This window comes from Asterias amurensis, chromosome 15 (genome assembly GCF_032118995.1).
Source record: "Asterias amurensis chromosome 15, ASM3211899v1".
In the NCBI taxonomy this organism is placed as follows: Eukaryota; Metazoa; Echinodermata; class Asteroidea; order Forcipulatida; family Asteriidae; genus Asterias; species Asterias amurensis.
In genome coordinates, this window is record NC_092662.1 from 12217878 (window position 1) to 12234547 (window position 16670).

General features: G+C 41.8%; 1 protein-coding gene across 2 annotated transcripts in view; it reads left to right on the plus strand.

The window, feature by feature from the left end:
* LOC139948055 (uncharacterized) overlaps positions 1 to 16670 on the plus strand; it is a 50589-nt gene that overhangs the window by 20969 nt on the left and 12950 nt on the right. For both annotated transcript variants that reach the window (XM_071946060.1, XM_071946059.1), the window contains exon 3: positions 151 to 16670. This exon is cut by the window's right edge and continues 12950 nt beyond it. In XM_071946060.1, coding sequence (XP_071802161.1) covers positions 151 to 16670 — 16520 coding nt within the window. The remainder of the gene's footprint in view (positions 1 to 150) is intronic.

The window sequence follows — 16670 nt, forward strand, 5'->3', positions numbered from 1 at the left end:
TTTGTGAAGTACAGACACAACATAAAGCATGCTTCTGCATCCCTTATGCAACCCTGCTCTCAGCCCTATTTGTAAATGAAATGTCAAAATGCTAATGTTTTTGTTTATGTTTTTCTTTTTTTTTCTTTTTTTTTCTTTTTTTTCTTACAGGTCTTATCAGATTAATGGGTCCCAAATCTTCTAAGCGCGTAACAATTAAAGAAGACCACCTTGACAAAGACTTCGCAACCATCTCCTTCTCTGAAGATGATGAGATTACAACATCACTTGAAGACCTCAACTACAGATCCACACAAAGATCTTTTGAAAGACAAGGCTCTCCAAGGCAACGCCGAGCAAGATCAGCTCCAGCAAGAAGTGAGCGGATGACCACGACAACCAGGACAGAGGTGACCAGTGATTACCCTTTTGAAAGTGTTCCAACAATTGGAGTTATTCGTTTGGTACGCCCAGATAGTGCATCAGACTCTTCAGGTGTTGAAAGTGAGGTGCCGAGCAGTGAAGAATCAGGGCCCAGAGACAGGCCTATTATGCGCATGGCACAGCAGATGCTTCAAGAAAGTGTTTCTTCAAGACAATCCAAATATCACACTGATAAAAAAATGGATGAAATCCCAACTATCGGTGTTGTTAGATTGGTGCGGCCCAAACCCTCAACTCAAGACACAAGAAGCAGGCCTGTCCACCAAGAACGAACTAATATCTTTGAGGAAACGTCCTCAACAACTTCAAGAGATGTTCCCATGTCAGAAATGCCAACGATTGGAGTCATCAAACTATTAAAGGGTAACACAAGAAGGGAGCCTACCCCAAGAACTATAGCGTCTCGTGTGGATAGAGGAACTCAACCAGAACATAGCTGGGCCCAGCTTCTGCAAGAGATGCAAAACATGGTTGAAACTGAAATCATTCATCAGACAAGAAGGCAGCTTCAGCAACCAAGGAATGAGGTTGATGGTGTTCCTCGCACTATAGGAGTTATCAAGTTAAAGAGGCAAGATGAGACGCTGCAAGAAACTCAGACTGAAAGACCTAAAATGCAAGATGAAACAACAATGCCAAACTATAGTTGGTCTGATCTCATCCGTGAAATTGAAGACACGATTGAAAGACGCTACATGCGAATGTCTGCACCAGCACCCCGAGAAGAATCTGATGTGTCTCAGTCAGTTCAGAAACTAGGAGTTATTCAGTTGAAAGGAGCTCCAGATAAACTTATTAGAGACAGTTTCACGCAAAATTCTGGCCCTAACACAAAAGAGAAGAGCACTGGGCCAGCTTGGAGTTTCAGTGAGATGCAAGAGGAAATAGAGGAAGAAGCTCTAATGAAGTTCAAGAGAACCTTAAGTCAGCTTGAAAGGCCAGTGGAAGTACATGTTGGAGACACTCATCAAGAAACCCAGGCTGTCAGCATTATTAAGCTCAAGAAAGAACAACAACCAAAAAAGATAATCAGAGACAGTTTCACTCAGAGTTCTACCCCAGATACATACGAAAAAAGTACAGGAACTTTATTTAACTTGAACGACATGAAGGAAGAAATTGAAGAGGAAGCTGTCAGGAAATTCAAGCGCACCTTGAGTCAATTGGAGAGACCAACAGCAGTTCTTGTTCAAGATGTTCCTGAAGAAATCCCTGCAATCAGTGTGATTAAGCTCAAAAAAGAACATCAACCTGAAAAACAAGTAAGGAATAGTTTCACTCAGAGTTCTGGTCCAAATACATACGAGAAGAGTACAGGGCCAGCATTTAATTTTGCTGAGATCAAAGAAGAAATTGAGGAAGAGGCTGTTAAAAGGTTCAAAAGAACCTTGAGTCAACTGGAGAAACCAGCTGAAGTACATGTAAAGGAGTCACATCAAGACATTACTGCCGTAAGTGTCATCAAGCTCAAGAAAGCACCCGAAGCAGAGAAGCCAAAACTTGTTAACAGAGGTGTCCAACCAGATCTGCTCTGGCGAGATGTGAAAGAGGAAATTGAAGATGAGGCAGTTGAGAAGTACAAGAAACGAATGAGACGATTCCAACCCAAAGAGGTTGTCCAAGAGCAAGTTACAGCAGTTGCTGCTCCCACTGTTAGTGTCATCAAGCTAAAGGGTCCTAAAACAAAGCCTGCTCCAGAGAAAGTGGATAATAGTTTCCAGTGCGACATGTCTGAACCCAAACCTGCAACAGAAGACCAAGTGACGGAACCAATGCGACCATGGTCTGATGTGCTGCATAATGTACGCAGAATTTTAGAGAATGAGTACAGACGTACAATCAATGAGCTTGAAACAAAGTTGACTTCCATCCCGAAAGATGAACCTGTGGTCGAAGCGGTCCCAACAGTTGCTGTCTTTAAACTCAAAGGTCCAGATGTTAAACCAGAGGCCAAGAAACCAGCAATGGTAGATGAGAAGATACAAGCTGCACCTAAAACGACGGAGCAAGAAACTAATCCAGTTAGACCTTGGAAGAATATTCTACATGATGTAAGGCAAATTCTGGAGAATGAATACAGACGTACCATTCGTGAGCTAGAAGATCAATTAACAGGCAACAAAGATGAAACTGATGGAGGGAAGACAATGGCTGTTTTCAAGCTGAATGCCCCTACAGTACCAAAAGTGAAGACAGTCAGTATGTTCACACAATGTGAAATACCTGAAACAGGAGAGCAAGGAACTGTACCAGATAGATCATGGGGAACCCTTGTTAAAGATGTTCGCAATTCTGTTGAAAATGAGTATAGGGTTACTATAAGACAACTAGAGTCTCAACTACAAGAAAGACCGCAGGAAGAAGCAGCTAAAGGTCCAACTCGTCTAGGAATATTCAAGCTGAAAGGATCGAAACAGATGAAAGTAAAGAAACCGATTGTGCATGATAGTTTCACTCAGTCAGACAGAAAGACAACTGCAAACAAAGCCACTCATCCATCAAAGCCATGGTTTAAATTGATGAGCGAGATGGAAGAAACCATTGAAAGGAAACTGTCCACGAAAAGTTTTGAGCCTGTAAACGTCGAGTCTGAAATAGTTCAGGAGAGAGAGCAGATAGTGGAAATGACAGCTCCTGTGCTACAAGTTTCAACCACTGAAGCTACCACTCAATCCTCACAACCGGAAACAAAATCCAGTTCTTCTCAGAGTGTACAAGTAGAGACCTCTTCAAAATTGGTTCAGGCTCATGAACAGCCAAGTGTTTCGCTCCTTCAAGCCAGTACGCAAGTATCATTGGTGCAAATTGAAGAGGTTCCAATCATACCAGCTTATATACAACCAGTTCAAGCAGCAGTTACTTTTCAACTTCCTGAACCCGAAAGGATGGAATTTGGAGTTCAAGTTTCTCCTGAAAGGAAGAGCAGAGCTTCATTGACTGTGAGAACAAAACTTGTCGATACTTCAGTCCAAGTCCAGGATACACAGCCAGACATCCTGTCTGCTGCAACTCAAGTAGAACCATCTACGTCTGAAAGTGGCCTTCAGTCTGTTCCAAAGTGGGTAGAACTGGGTGTGCAGGTGAAGCCAGAAATGAGTGACATCCAGTCATCCATAGTGACTCAAATGGAAGAGGTGGGGACAGAAATGGAGCATGAGCTTAAGCTTACGAGTGACAAATCAACAGGAATTACAACTGTAAAAGAGCTGCTTGAAAATGGTGTACAAGTAAAACCAGACATAAAAAATAAGGTTACTGCAACAGACACAAAGAAAGTTGTAGATGCATTTTGCCAAGCTGAAGTTTTTACCAAAAAGACTGAAACTCTTGACTCTTCTGTGCAAGCAAAGCCAGCTGTCGGTGTTGTACAAACAAGTACACTTGTTCTCAAAGTCACAGATGCTTTTACCCAAGCGCAAAGTCCGAAAGAAGATGTTGCAACTGCATCAGATGTGCCAACACAGCAAGATGAATCAGTTCAGGTTTCTATGGAAGTTGAAACAGAACCTGCCATTATAAAGGAAGTGGTAGTTAGTGAACAATTTGCCATGCCACCATTGACAGTTCCTGTTGATGTCATTGACTCCAACACCCAGACCATTGTGCAAACAACAGAATTCACAAGTCAGTTTGAACCTCAAACACTTGAAAAGTCTACAGGAGTACAATTAAGTGGGGTCCACTTCGGTCTTCAAGCTTCAAAGAACAGCATCGACTCTTCCACAGAAACTCCACAGATTGTTCACAAGGCTAAACCGACACAAGCACGACCACGGACTGTTGACAAAGCAACAGAATATGTTAAGTTCACGACAGAAACAGTTCATGTTAGTATGCAATGCACAATTGAAAACAGTGATGTTGGTGTCAGTGCAGAACCCCAAACACTTGAAAGTGGTACTACAACAGAGACTAAAATACAACTGAATGTTGCTGTACAAGCTGAGAGTGAGATTGAGGTTGAAGAAGCCATTATATCAGAGAGTGTTCAGGAGGAGGCAAGGGCACTGATGAATTTGAATGTACAAACATCTGACTCACAAACACAGACACTACCAGAAGTAGTTGAGCAGAAAGCTACCTCGATGGATGTCACAAAGACTGTAAATGTACACGTACAGAGTGTTGAATCAAAAAGCCTTCTGGATAGTGGGATCCAAGTGAAACCTGTTGTTACCTCTGTTGGTACTGTGCTTCTGACAAACAAAAATGAGAACGGATATCAAGTTAAACCTCAAACTATGGAGCGTGGTATGACAACAGTAGTAAGAGGCACTGCTCAACGAAAACCTCCATCACACGATAAAGTAGTTCAAGTCAAACCTGTATCAAACACAAAGACACAAGGAACAGTGACAGATAGGAAGGAGGTGCAAACAAAACCTACACAGGTTAATCCAGCAACAAATACTCAAGGACAAACATCAAAACCAGATGTCAAGGAAGCATGGAGCATGACTGAAGACCAGCCTGAAGAAATCTTTGAACCAATCATTGCTGAGAAAGAGATAGTGGTTGAAGCGCACATGCCCATCTTTAAACCAGACCTGATTGAAAAAATGACCCAGGTAGCACCCAGTAGGAAGGACAATTCATCTTCAACTGATCTGTCTCAGCAAATTCAGGTCAGCACTCAATATGAGACCACTTTGGATGAAACAGCAATTCAAACCGATGTTCCCCCCAAACCTGAACTGATCAGCAGTGGTTCACAAAGTGTGGTGGAAGTTGCTGATACTACAGTCCAAACAAAGTTGATTACAAATGAATCCATTGGTCTGTCAACAGACATCACTCAATTTAAGACGTCCTTCGCTCAGTATGAACCAGATCAATTCAGATCCTCAGCTTCTATACAGACAACCGTTCCAACACAAAGCACAGGGTTTTCGACTCAGAAGGTTGTTTTGAAAAGCATTGGCAGTTCTCCTGTAAAACTTGATGTTAAAACATCTTCCACTCAGTACCAAAGGGCTGGCATACAAGATGGTTCGATGCAAACAGATGTTGTTGAGGAAGAAATGAACATTGTAGATGAGCGTATTGAAGTTGAGGAGACAGAAGTGCTTGAGTCTTTACCTCGTATGGAATTTATGGAGAAACAAACGCTTGAAGTTTTCTCTCCAGTTGAGTTGGTTGAGACGGAGACCCAATCAGAGTCAATTGTCATCGATGAAGCTGCATCTCAAACTGATGAGGTTTTGTTGAAAACAAATGACACTGCCACACAATATGAAACCAGCCTTAAAACTTCGGATGCCCAAACTACGCATGTGAAACTTGTTTCCACGTCTATGTCGACAGATGGCCCAAGAGTAAATGAAGCATTTGTCCAGTACGAGCCAAACCAGTTCAAATCAACTGTTTCATCACAAGCTACAGTTAGTATGCGCTCAACAGGATTATCAACAAGTAAGACCCCCTTAACAACAACAGGTATGTCAACTGCTAAACTTGATGTGACAGCTTCATCTACTCAGTACAAGATTGATACTGAAGATAGCAGCATGCAGACCGAAGAACAAGAACAGATAGACGATTTGGTTGAGGAAGTCATCATATTTGATGAAGTTCAGACTCTTAATGAAATGCCTGATTTCAGCCAACCACCTGTAGAAATGGTCAATGTTAAGACACAGGCTGAACCAGTGAAGTCTGATCAAGCAGTTATGACATGCCCTGAGACTCAGGAGAAGATGACACTGACCTTGTTGAAAAAGACTACTCCTGCATCCATGCAACATGCTCCCATAGTAATGTCTTTTGGTCAACAAATGATTTCCCAAGGGCCGAAAGTAACCTCAACAGGTACAATTATGTCAAAGTTTGAATTACCTTCCAAACCAGTACAAGTTAAACCTTCAATGAATGCTTTCGGGCAGACGACAGAGATTGATACTGTTGATCAATGGAGCATGACAAATGTTCAACCTTTACCTGAATTGGTCAGCAGTGCTTCACAAAGCGTAGTGGAAGTTGCAGATACTACAGTCCAAACAAAGTTGATTACAAATGAATCCATTGGTCTGTCAACAGACATCACTCAATATAAGACGTCCTTCGCTCAGTATGAACCAGATCAATTCAGATCCTCAGCTTCTATACAGACAACCGTTCCAACACAAAGCACAGGGTTTTCGACTCAGAAGGTTGTTTTGAAAAGCATTGGCAGTTCTCCTGTAAAACTTGATGTTAAAACATCTTCCACTCAGTACCAGAGGGCTGGCATACAAGATGGTTCGATGCAAACAGATGTTGTTGAGGAAGAAATGAACATTGTAGATGAGCGTATTGAAGTTGAGGAGACGGAAGTGCTTGAGTCTTTACCTCGTATGGAATTTATGGAGAAACAAACGCTTGAAGTTTTCTCTCCAGTTGAGTTGGTTGAGACGGAGACCCAATCAGAGTCAATTGTCATCGATGAAGCTGCATCTCAAACTGATGAGGTTTTGTTGAAAACAAATGACACTGCCACACAATATGAAACCAGCCTTAAAACTTCGGATGCCCAAACTACGCATGTGAAACTTGTTTCCACGTCTATGTCGACAGATGGCCCAAGAGTAAATGAAGCATTTGTCCAGTACGAGCCAAACCAGTTCAAATCAACTGTTTCATCACAAGCTACAGTTAGTATGCGCTCAACAGGATTATCAACAAGTAAGACCCCCTTAACAACAACAGGTATGTCAACTGCTAAACTTGATGTGACAGCTTCATCTACTCAGTACAAGATTGATACTGAAGATAGCAGCATGCAGACCGAAGAACAAGAACAGATAGACGATTTGGTTGAGGAAGTCATCATATTTGATGAAGTTCAGACTCTTAATGAAATGCCTGATTTCAGCCAACCACCTGTAGAAATGGTCAATGTTGAGACACAGGCTGAACCAGTGAAGTCTGATCAAGCAGTTATGACATGCCCTGAGACTCAGGAGAAGATGACACTGACCTTGTTGAAAAAGACTACTCCTGCATCCATGCAACATGCTCCCATAGTAATGTCTTTTGGTCAACAAATGATTTCCCAAGGGCCGAAAGTAACCTCAACAGGTACAGTTATGTCAAAGTTTGAATTACCTTCCAAACCAGTACAAGTTAAACCTTCAATGAATGCTTTCGGGCAGATGACAGAGATTGATACTGTTGATCAATGGAGCATGACAAATGTTCAACCTTTACCTGAATTGGTCAGCAGTGCTTCACAAAGCGTGGTGGAAGTTGCAGATACTACAGTCCAAACAAAGTTGATTACAAATGAATCCATTGGTCTGTCAACAGACATCACTCAATTTGAGACGTCCTTCGCTCAGTATGAACCAGATCAATTCAGATCCTCAGCTTCTATACAGACAACCGTTCCAACACAAAGCACAGGGTGTTCGACTCAAAAGGTTGTTTTGAAAAGCATTGGCAGTTCTCCTGTAAAACTTGATGTTAAAACATCTTCTACTCAGTACCGGAGGGCTAGCATACAAGATGGTTCGATGCAAACAGAGGTTATTGAGGATTATGTTGAAGTTGAGGAGACCGAAATGCTTGAGTCTATCCCTCGTATGGAAGTAATGGAGGAGGTCATCAGAGTTGAAGAAGTTCAGACTCTTAATGAAATGCCTGATTACAGCCAACCACCTGTAGAAATGGTCAATGCTGAGACACAGGCTGAACCAGTGAAGTCTGATCAAGCAGTTATGACATGCCCTGAGACTCAGGAGAAGATGACATTGACCTTGTTGAAGAGGACTATTCCTGCATCCATGCAACATGCTCCCAAAGTATTGTCTTTTGGTCAACAAATGATTTCCCAAGGGCCCAAAGTAACCTCAACAGGTACAGTTATGTCAAAGTTTGAATTACCTTCCAAACCAGTACAAGTTAAACCTTCAATGAATGCTTTTGGGCAGATGACAGAGATTGATACTGTTGACCAATGGAACATGACGGAGGAAATTGAGTTTGATGATGCTACTTCAACTGAGGATGCAAATGTTCAGGTGGAACCAGTTACCTCAAGCATTGCATCTGAGGTACATCCAGATACCTTAGACCAAGCAACCATGTTCCATCCTAAAACAAGAGAGGTTCCTTCTCAGATGTCTGTTAACCATGCCACTGTTCATGCACAAGCATCGGTGAAGCTAAACTCAATGTCATCACAAACTCAAGAAGACAAAATCAAGAAGAAGAGCGCAGCAGTTCAGACGCAAAGGTATCTAGTCACAAGTACAAGCTATGTCCAGTTGAAAGAAAAGACATATCAACCTATTGATCATTCTGGTGACTTGGTTGGTATTAAACCTCGTGGGACGCCTACAATGGAAAACAAGCACATGCAGGCCGCAGTTACTATGGTTAACAGCACAGCGCAGTATGTTGGTCCTGAGAATGTAGCAAGAGGTCTTCAAACAGATGAAATTCAACCAGATGAGCTGATTGAAGTAACTGATATGGAGGTACAAACAAACCCTGTAACAATAATTGACTTTGTTCCAGTTCTAGTTGACTCTACTGTTCAGTATGAACCAAGATATTACTATAGTGAATCAACTCAGGTTGAAATACCCACTATGCATCGCCATGTTCATGCTGTAGTCCCAATCGAATCAAAAGAGACGGCAACACCAATCATCAAGGTTAACCCATCATCAAGCCAAACAGATGTCTACCGAGGTGAGGACATCAGTTCCCAAACTGATGCGATGGCTGAAGAATCTATCATAACATCTCAAACGATTGAATCAGTTCAGTATGCTGCACCACCAATGTCTTTACCAGAGACACAAGTAGCAGTATCACAAACGGATAACATCTCATCTACTGACCAAAGTACATCAGTTCAATTTCCAATGGTACAGCACAGCAATGTCCAGGTTAGTCCCCTCACACAGAACACCAACACTATGACACCTGTGAAACAGTATTTACAAAAGTCTGTGCAGGAAAAGCCTACAGTTTTGTCACAGATGCTGCAAACATTTCCAAACGTCAGAGTGGGTTCTACTTGGACCGACAGGTGGAGTATCAAAAACGCGGCTTCACAGTTTGAGATGACAACTGTTGATAATTCTTCTGGCCAAACACAAACCTATCCATCGTATGATAGTAGTTCACAAACAGATACAATCCCTGAGCCGGAGCCTTTTATTGTGCCCGATTTTGTTCAAACAGTCCAACTTTCGCCACCCATTTTGCTTCCTGAAATGTTGTCTGCAGAGTCCCAAACAGATATTGTCAAGTCCAATGAACTTGGTACTTTCATGGAACTTCCAGTTCGAGAAGCACAGAGTGTTCAAGCATTCATGGAGACAGTTCAAAGGAGTACCTCGCCTATTCTGCAGGAGTTAAAGGATGCTATCACACAGTATGAAGCTGATCTGAAAGATTTAGGTGTACAGGTAAAACCTAACGTTCTTGATAAAGAAATGGAAACATTCATGGTTACGCTACAGGATGCTGCAATTCAGTATGCTACCCTCTACAGAGAGGATAAACCAGTACAGTTTTCTCCTGAAGTTTCGGAGCAAGAAACATCAACACCTCAAACAATATTCAAGGAAAGCTACACTGTGGCTATGTCAATTCCATATTCATCAAAAACCACCCAGATTGTCATAGAAAACAAAGACAAAGGAACTGCACCAGAAACTACACAAGGTGTTACCTCTGTTGACCATAGCACAGCTATGAATCTTCCAAAGCTTCAGAGTAGCCATGTTCAAGTGTCACCTGAAATGCAAGATATTAACACGATGACGACTGTGATGCAGTTTGCTCCAAAAGCTGTTCAAAAAGATACTGAGATGTTGTCTCAATCAATGCAGGCTTACCCAGATACCAATGAAGGGTCTACCTTCACAGAGAAGCCAGCAATCAATGATCAAGCCTCCCAATATGATGTCGTTGGAAAGCATGTCTCGGTACAGATAGTTCCAGAGTTAAATGATGCTTTCACTTCCTCTGAAGTGATCGTCAAGGAGTTAATCGAGTCAGAAACGCAATATGTCCTTGAATCAAAGCACTTTGAAACTCAAACACTAATATCAACACAAAATCAGGCTTCATTTAAGGATGTTGAAATGCAAGAATCTATATGTCAGACAGAACTTACTATTGAAGATCTTGAAGAAATGATGGAAAGTCTAAGACAACAGGAAGAACTTGTCATGGAGGATGTGGTTATTCCCCAACAGCTTGCTCCTGTTCACAGTGAGATGAAATTCCCAGTATGGACTGAAGACTTGGAAGTTCAAACTTTCTTGGACACAGTTCAAAGGAGTACCTCTCCTATACTTCAAGAAGTGAAAGACGCCATCACACAGTATGAAGCTGATCTAAAAGAGTTAGGTGTTCAGGTAAAACCTAATGTTCTTGATAAAGAAATGGAAACATTCATGGTTACGCTACAGGATGCTGCAATTCAGTATGCTACCCTCTACAGAGAGGATAAGCCAGTACAGTTTTCTCCTGAAGTTTCGGAGCAAGAAACATCAACACCTCAAACAATATTCAAGGAAAGCTACACTGTGGCTATGTCAATTCCATTTTCATCAAAAACCACCCAGATTGTCATAGAAAACAAAGACAAAGGAACTGCACCAGAAACTACACAAGGTGTTACCTCTGTTGACCATAGCACAGCTATGAATCTTCCAAAGCTTCAGAGTAGCCATGTTCAAGTGTCACCTGAAATGCAAGATATTAACACGATGACGACTGTGATGCAGTTTGCTCCAAAAGCTGTTCAAAAAGATACTGAGATGTTGTCTCAATCAATGCAGGCTTACCCAGATATCAATGAAGGGTCTACCTTCACAGAGAAGCCAGCAATCAATGATCAAGCCTCCCAATATGATGTCGTTGGAAAGCATGTCTCGGTACAGATAGTTCCAGAGTTAAATGATGCTTTCACTTCCTCTGAAGTGATCGTCAAGGAGTTAATCGAGTCAGAAAAGCAATACGTCCTAGAATCAAAGAACTTTGAAACTCAAACAGTAATACCAACACAAGATCAGGCCTCATTTAAGGATGTTGAAATGCAAGAATCTATTTGTCAGACAGAACTTACCATTGAAGATCTTGAAGAAATGATCGAAAGTCTAAAACAACAGGAAGAACTTGTCATGGAGGATGTGGTTATTCCCCAACAGCTTGCTCCTGTTCACAGTGATATGAATTTCCCGGTATGGACTGAAGACTTGGAAGTTCAAACTTTCTTGGACACAGTTCAGAGGAGTACCTCTCCCATACTTCAAGAAGTGAAAGACGCCATCACTCAGTATGAAGCTGATCTGAAAGAGTTAGGTGTACAGGTAAAACCTAACGTTCTTGATAAAGAAATGGAAACATTCATGGTTACGCTACAGGATGCTGCAATTCAGTATGCTACCCTCTACAGAGAGGATAAGCCAGTACAGTTTTCTCCTGAAGTTTCGGAGCAAGAAACATCAACACCTCAAACAATATTCAAGGAAAGCTACACTGTGACTATGTCAATTCCATTTTCATCAAAAACCACCCAGATTGTCATAGAAAACAAAGACAAAGGAACTGCACCAGAAACTACACAAGGTGTTACCTCTGTTGACCATAGCACAGCTATGAATCTTCCAAAGCTTCAGAGTAGCCATGTTCAAGTGTCACCTGAAATGCAGGATATTAACACGATGACAACTGTGATGCAGTTTGTTCCAAAAGCTGTTCAAAAGGATACAGAGATGCTGTCTCAATCAATGCAGGCTTACCCAGATATCAATGAAGGGTCTACCTTCACAGAGAAGCCAGCAATCAATGATCAAGCCTCCCAATATGATGTTGTTGGAAAGCATGTCTCGGTACAGATAGTTCCAGAGTTAAATGATGCTTTCACTTCCTCTGAAGTGATCGTCAAGGAGTTAATCGAGTCAGAAACGCAATACGTCCTAGAATCAAAGAACTTTGAAACGCAAACAGTAATATCAACACAAAATCAGGCCTCATTTAAGGATGTTGAAATGCAAGAATCTATTTGTCAGACAGAACTTACTATCGAAGATCTTGAAGAAATGATGGAAAGTCTAAGACAACAGGAAGAACTTGTCATGGAGGATGTGGTTATTCCCCAACAGCTTGCTCCTGTTCACAGTGAGATGAAATTCCCAGTATGGACTGAAGACATGGAAGTTCAAACTTTCTTGGAAACAGTTCAAAGGAGTACCTCTCCCATACTTCAAGAAGTGAAAGATGCCATCACACATTATGAAGCAGAACTGAAACATTTTGGCGTGCAGGTACAGCCCGATGTACTAGATAAAGAGATGGAAACATTTATGGCAACACTGTGTGATGCTGCCATGCAGTATGTTTCCCTCTACAAGGAAGACAAACTAACACAAATTTCTCCTGATGTTCAAGACCAAGGGTCCTCAACAACACAAAAGCTGTTCAAGGAAACCTCCACAGTCACCCAGTCAAATCCTCAAGTATCTAAAAAGACACAGATTTCACCAGAAAACATTGACAAGTGGACTCAAAGAGAGGCATGTATGGCAGATGTTCACATTCAGGCTAGACCAATGCTTCAAGATTCACTATCACAGACAGAAGAGCTCTTGAGAGAAGACATAGAACTCCTGTTAAAACCCTTACAAAGAAGGCAGGTTAGATTGCAATTGAAAACGTACAAGGAGACAAAAGAAATTGACATTCAAACAGAGCCAGTCATAATTAAATCTGTCGTACCAGATGATGAGAGAGACTCTTGGCTTGACAGTGGCATTGACACAGACGTTCAAACTGAACCAGTCGTTATATTATCTGATGTTGAGTCAGAAATCGATATGATCGATGAGAAGAGTCAAACTTACCAAGTTGATATGATTGATGTTGACATTCAAGTTGAGAGCAGAGAAAAGAAAGACACTATTTCACAAACTCTTCACAAGACCCAGTTACCTAAAACTGTACAGACAGAACTGAAGGTGAATTCTGCAAGCACTTCAACTGTGAACCCAGTGGCTAAACAGATTTCATCACAAACCAGTCCCACAAAGATGGTCAGTATAGGATTTCAGTTTGAGCCAATACCATACCTGACTAATGAAGATACCAATACACAGACTCCAACTGTATTGACTAAGGAGCGAGGAACCCATGTCTTTGATCTACAAGTCGATACTTCAACCACACAAACTGACGATATGCCAATTATTGAATCAGAAGTGATTACAGTATGCAACTTCCAACCTGAAGAGACACATATGTCCTTTTTGGTCCCTGAACTAAGTGATGTTTCAGTCCAAGCTAGTGCTGAGGTAACTCACGGAGATAGTCAGACAACTAAAGTCAAAACTACTGATAGGCCATCTTCACCTGGAATCAGTTATACAGTTGCTGGATCCCAGACTAGCAATCCCGAGCGTAGAACAACAAACACACAGTATGAAGCAAGTGGCATCCCAATAAAGACACAGACAGACAAAACAGTCACAGCAAACAGAGGTATTGTAACAGACCAGGTCATTTCACTGGACAGTTGTCTTCAGACTTTCTTGGACAGCAAACCTGAAATAGTAGACAGGTCAATACAGCATGCCACACTTGTCATCACTGGACACTCTCAGACAGAGATGACCGAATTTCAAAATAAAGAAATGCAGACAGACACAGTTGAGGAAGAATTTGCTGACATGCAACCAGAAGCACTGGAAGCATTTACACAAACAACAAATGAAATGGTCAGTGTGGTAGCGCAGACAGATAGAAAAGCCTTCACTGAACATGGCACTGATGCACCAGTGAGTAGACTGAAGACTACTGGATCGCAGGTGAAACAAGTAACACAAATGACAGTTGCTAGCACCCAAACTCAGAAGAGAATCACCAGAAGTGAGGGAATGGTTACAAAGGGAATCACATCTTCAAGTACATCTGTACAGACAGACGAGATCCATGTACGCATTGTTGAAGAAGTAATAGCTCCAGTTTTCAATCCACCAGTATTTGCTGCATTTAAACCAGAGACCAAACCTGAATTACAAAATTTCTCAACTCAAACTGCAACTCGAACAGTTGATAAGTCTATTCAGCATGACAGCGAAAACTCACAGTTTAATATTTTCTCAACAAGAGTGATAAAGGGAGAAGTAACTCCATCAGTTGTTAGTGAGGCTTCCTTTACCCCAAGAAAGACACATTTCATCAGTCACTTGGAAACAACAGCATATCCAAAGGAAGAAAGACTGACATATAAGCACTTTGCTGATGTCCCGACACAAGTTAAACCTGAAGTTGATCATGTCCGGGTCCAAGTACAGCCTATTCAAGATGATCATTCAACGGAAACTGAAGAACGTGTTTGCAAAAACGCTGAAATGCAGACGGACTTCTCAGATGAGCCATTGGAGGAAATAATCAGAGTAAGTCATGTACCTGAACAGCAGATGTCATACTTGGCCTTGGGGCCAATGCTTGTTGACAGTGGTACACAGGCATACCCGAAAACAAGTGAGCATGGTATGTCAACTGTCAAGCCACTGGATGTACAGACATCCTTCCTTGATTTAGGTCCGATCTTACTAGACAATGGCACACAAGCTAGCCCAAAGACCAGAGAGCACGGGATGTTGACTCTGATGCCATTAGAACCACTTCCAGCTTGGACTCAAACAGAGCTCCGCACAGAAGACAATGGTGCCCAATATGAGGGATCTGCTGAGAGTGTCATGAGCCAAACAATACTTGATATACAAGAACAGAGTACGTTCACCGCCATAGAGGTTCGACAGGAAAGCTCACAAGCAACAACTGACAAAAAAGATGCACAGGTACAAGTTAAAACTGAACGGGAGGTCAGTGTGATGACATCTGGCATCCAGACAATAGTTATTCATGAAGAGAAACCTCAAATGATGGACATGGCAGTACAGTTCAGACCTGTTAATATTCATCAAGGTACTGTCACTAACAAGGTTACCTGTGTAAGTTCCTTCAGTAACACTGACCGCGTGAACATGAAACCAGCAATGGTTCAGGTTTCAATGAAACCAGAAACTGCTGCACAAGCAACGTCTACACTGAAGAAAGAAGTCAAGGATACAACAACTCAGGCGCACACAACTTCTAATGATGCCTCTAATCAGCATGATGTTCCTGACTCGGCAGACAAGGGTCTTCAGATTAATCCAGTCATGGTTGATGATTCGTCAGAAACTGTGCAATTAAGAAATGTTAATCAGCTAACACAGGTTGATCTAGGCAGTGCAAGACCACAAATGAATGATGCTGCTATACAGCACAGCATAGAGAGGGTGTCAATGAAACAAGCAACAGTACAAGTTGAAATGAAACCTGAGACACATGCTCAAGCCACTTTGACAACACGCACATACTCGAAGGATACAACCACTCAGGCGGAGACACTATCTTATGATGCATCTATTCAGCATGATGGTGTTCCTGATTTGGCAGACAAGGGTCTCCAGATAAATCCAGTAATGGTTGATGATTCATCAGAAACTGTGCGTTTAATCAATGTTGATCGTCGTACTCAAGTCGATATGGATGGGCTACGGACATTAATGAATGATGCTTCTATGCAGCATAGTCCAGTAAAGAAAACAACTGACAAATTATCTCAGATTTATCCCAATTCCAAGGAAACTGGAGTATCCACTGAGATAAAGACTAGTAACACGTCAAGCCAGGCAGAATTCATCAAAGAAATAGAAGTGGTCCATGCAGTAACTGCTGAGAACCAACATGCTGCTTTCTTTGTTCCCGAAACTAAGAGGACGGACAATAGTGTTCAAACATTTAATGATTATGTCGATCGAGCATCCTCACCATTTAATCTGGAAAAGGCTGACTCTTCCGTTCAACATCAACCTTCATATGAATCACAGAAGGTACAAACAGAACATGACCACGTTGAGCGAGCATCCTCACCAGTTGGACCTGACTACACAGAGGGTTGGTCTCAGACCAAGTCAAGTACCTCAGAGATTGGACTTCAGATCCAGGGTAAAGTTCAACAGGCAAGTTCACAAGCAACAACAGAAAACAGAGATGCTGAGATGCAAGTGGAAGCTGAACATGTAAAAATAACAACAATTGGCATCCAGACAGCTACTGTACATGAAGAAAGGCCCAAGATGATCGAAATGGGAATGCAGTTCAAACCTACAAACATTGAGCAGGGCACTCTAACAGAGAAAATTGGATTCAGTAGCTCTTTCAGTAACACAGAGAAGGTATTCACTAAAGCAGCA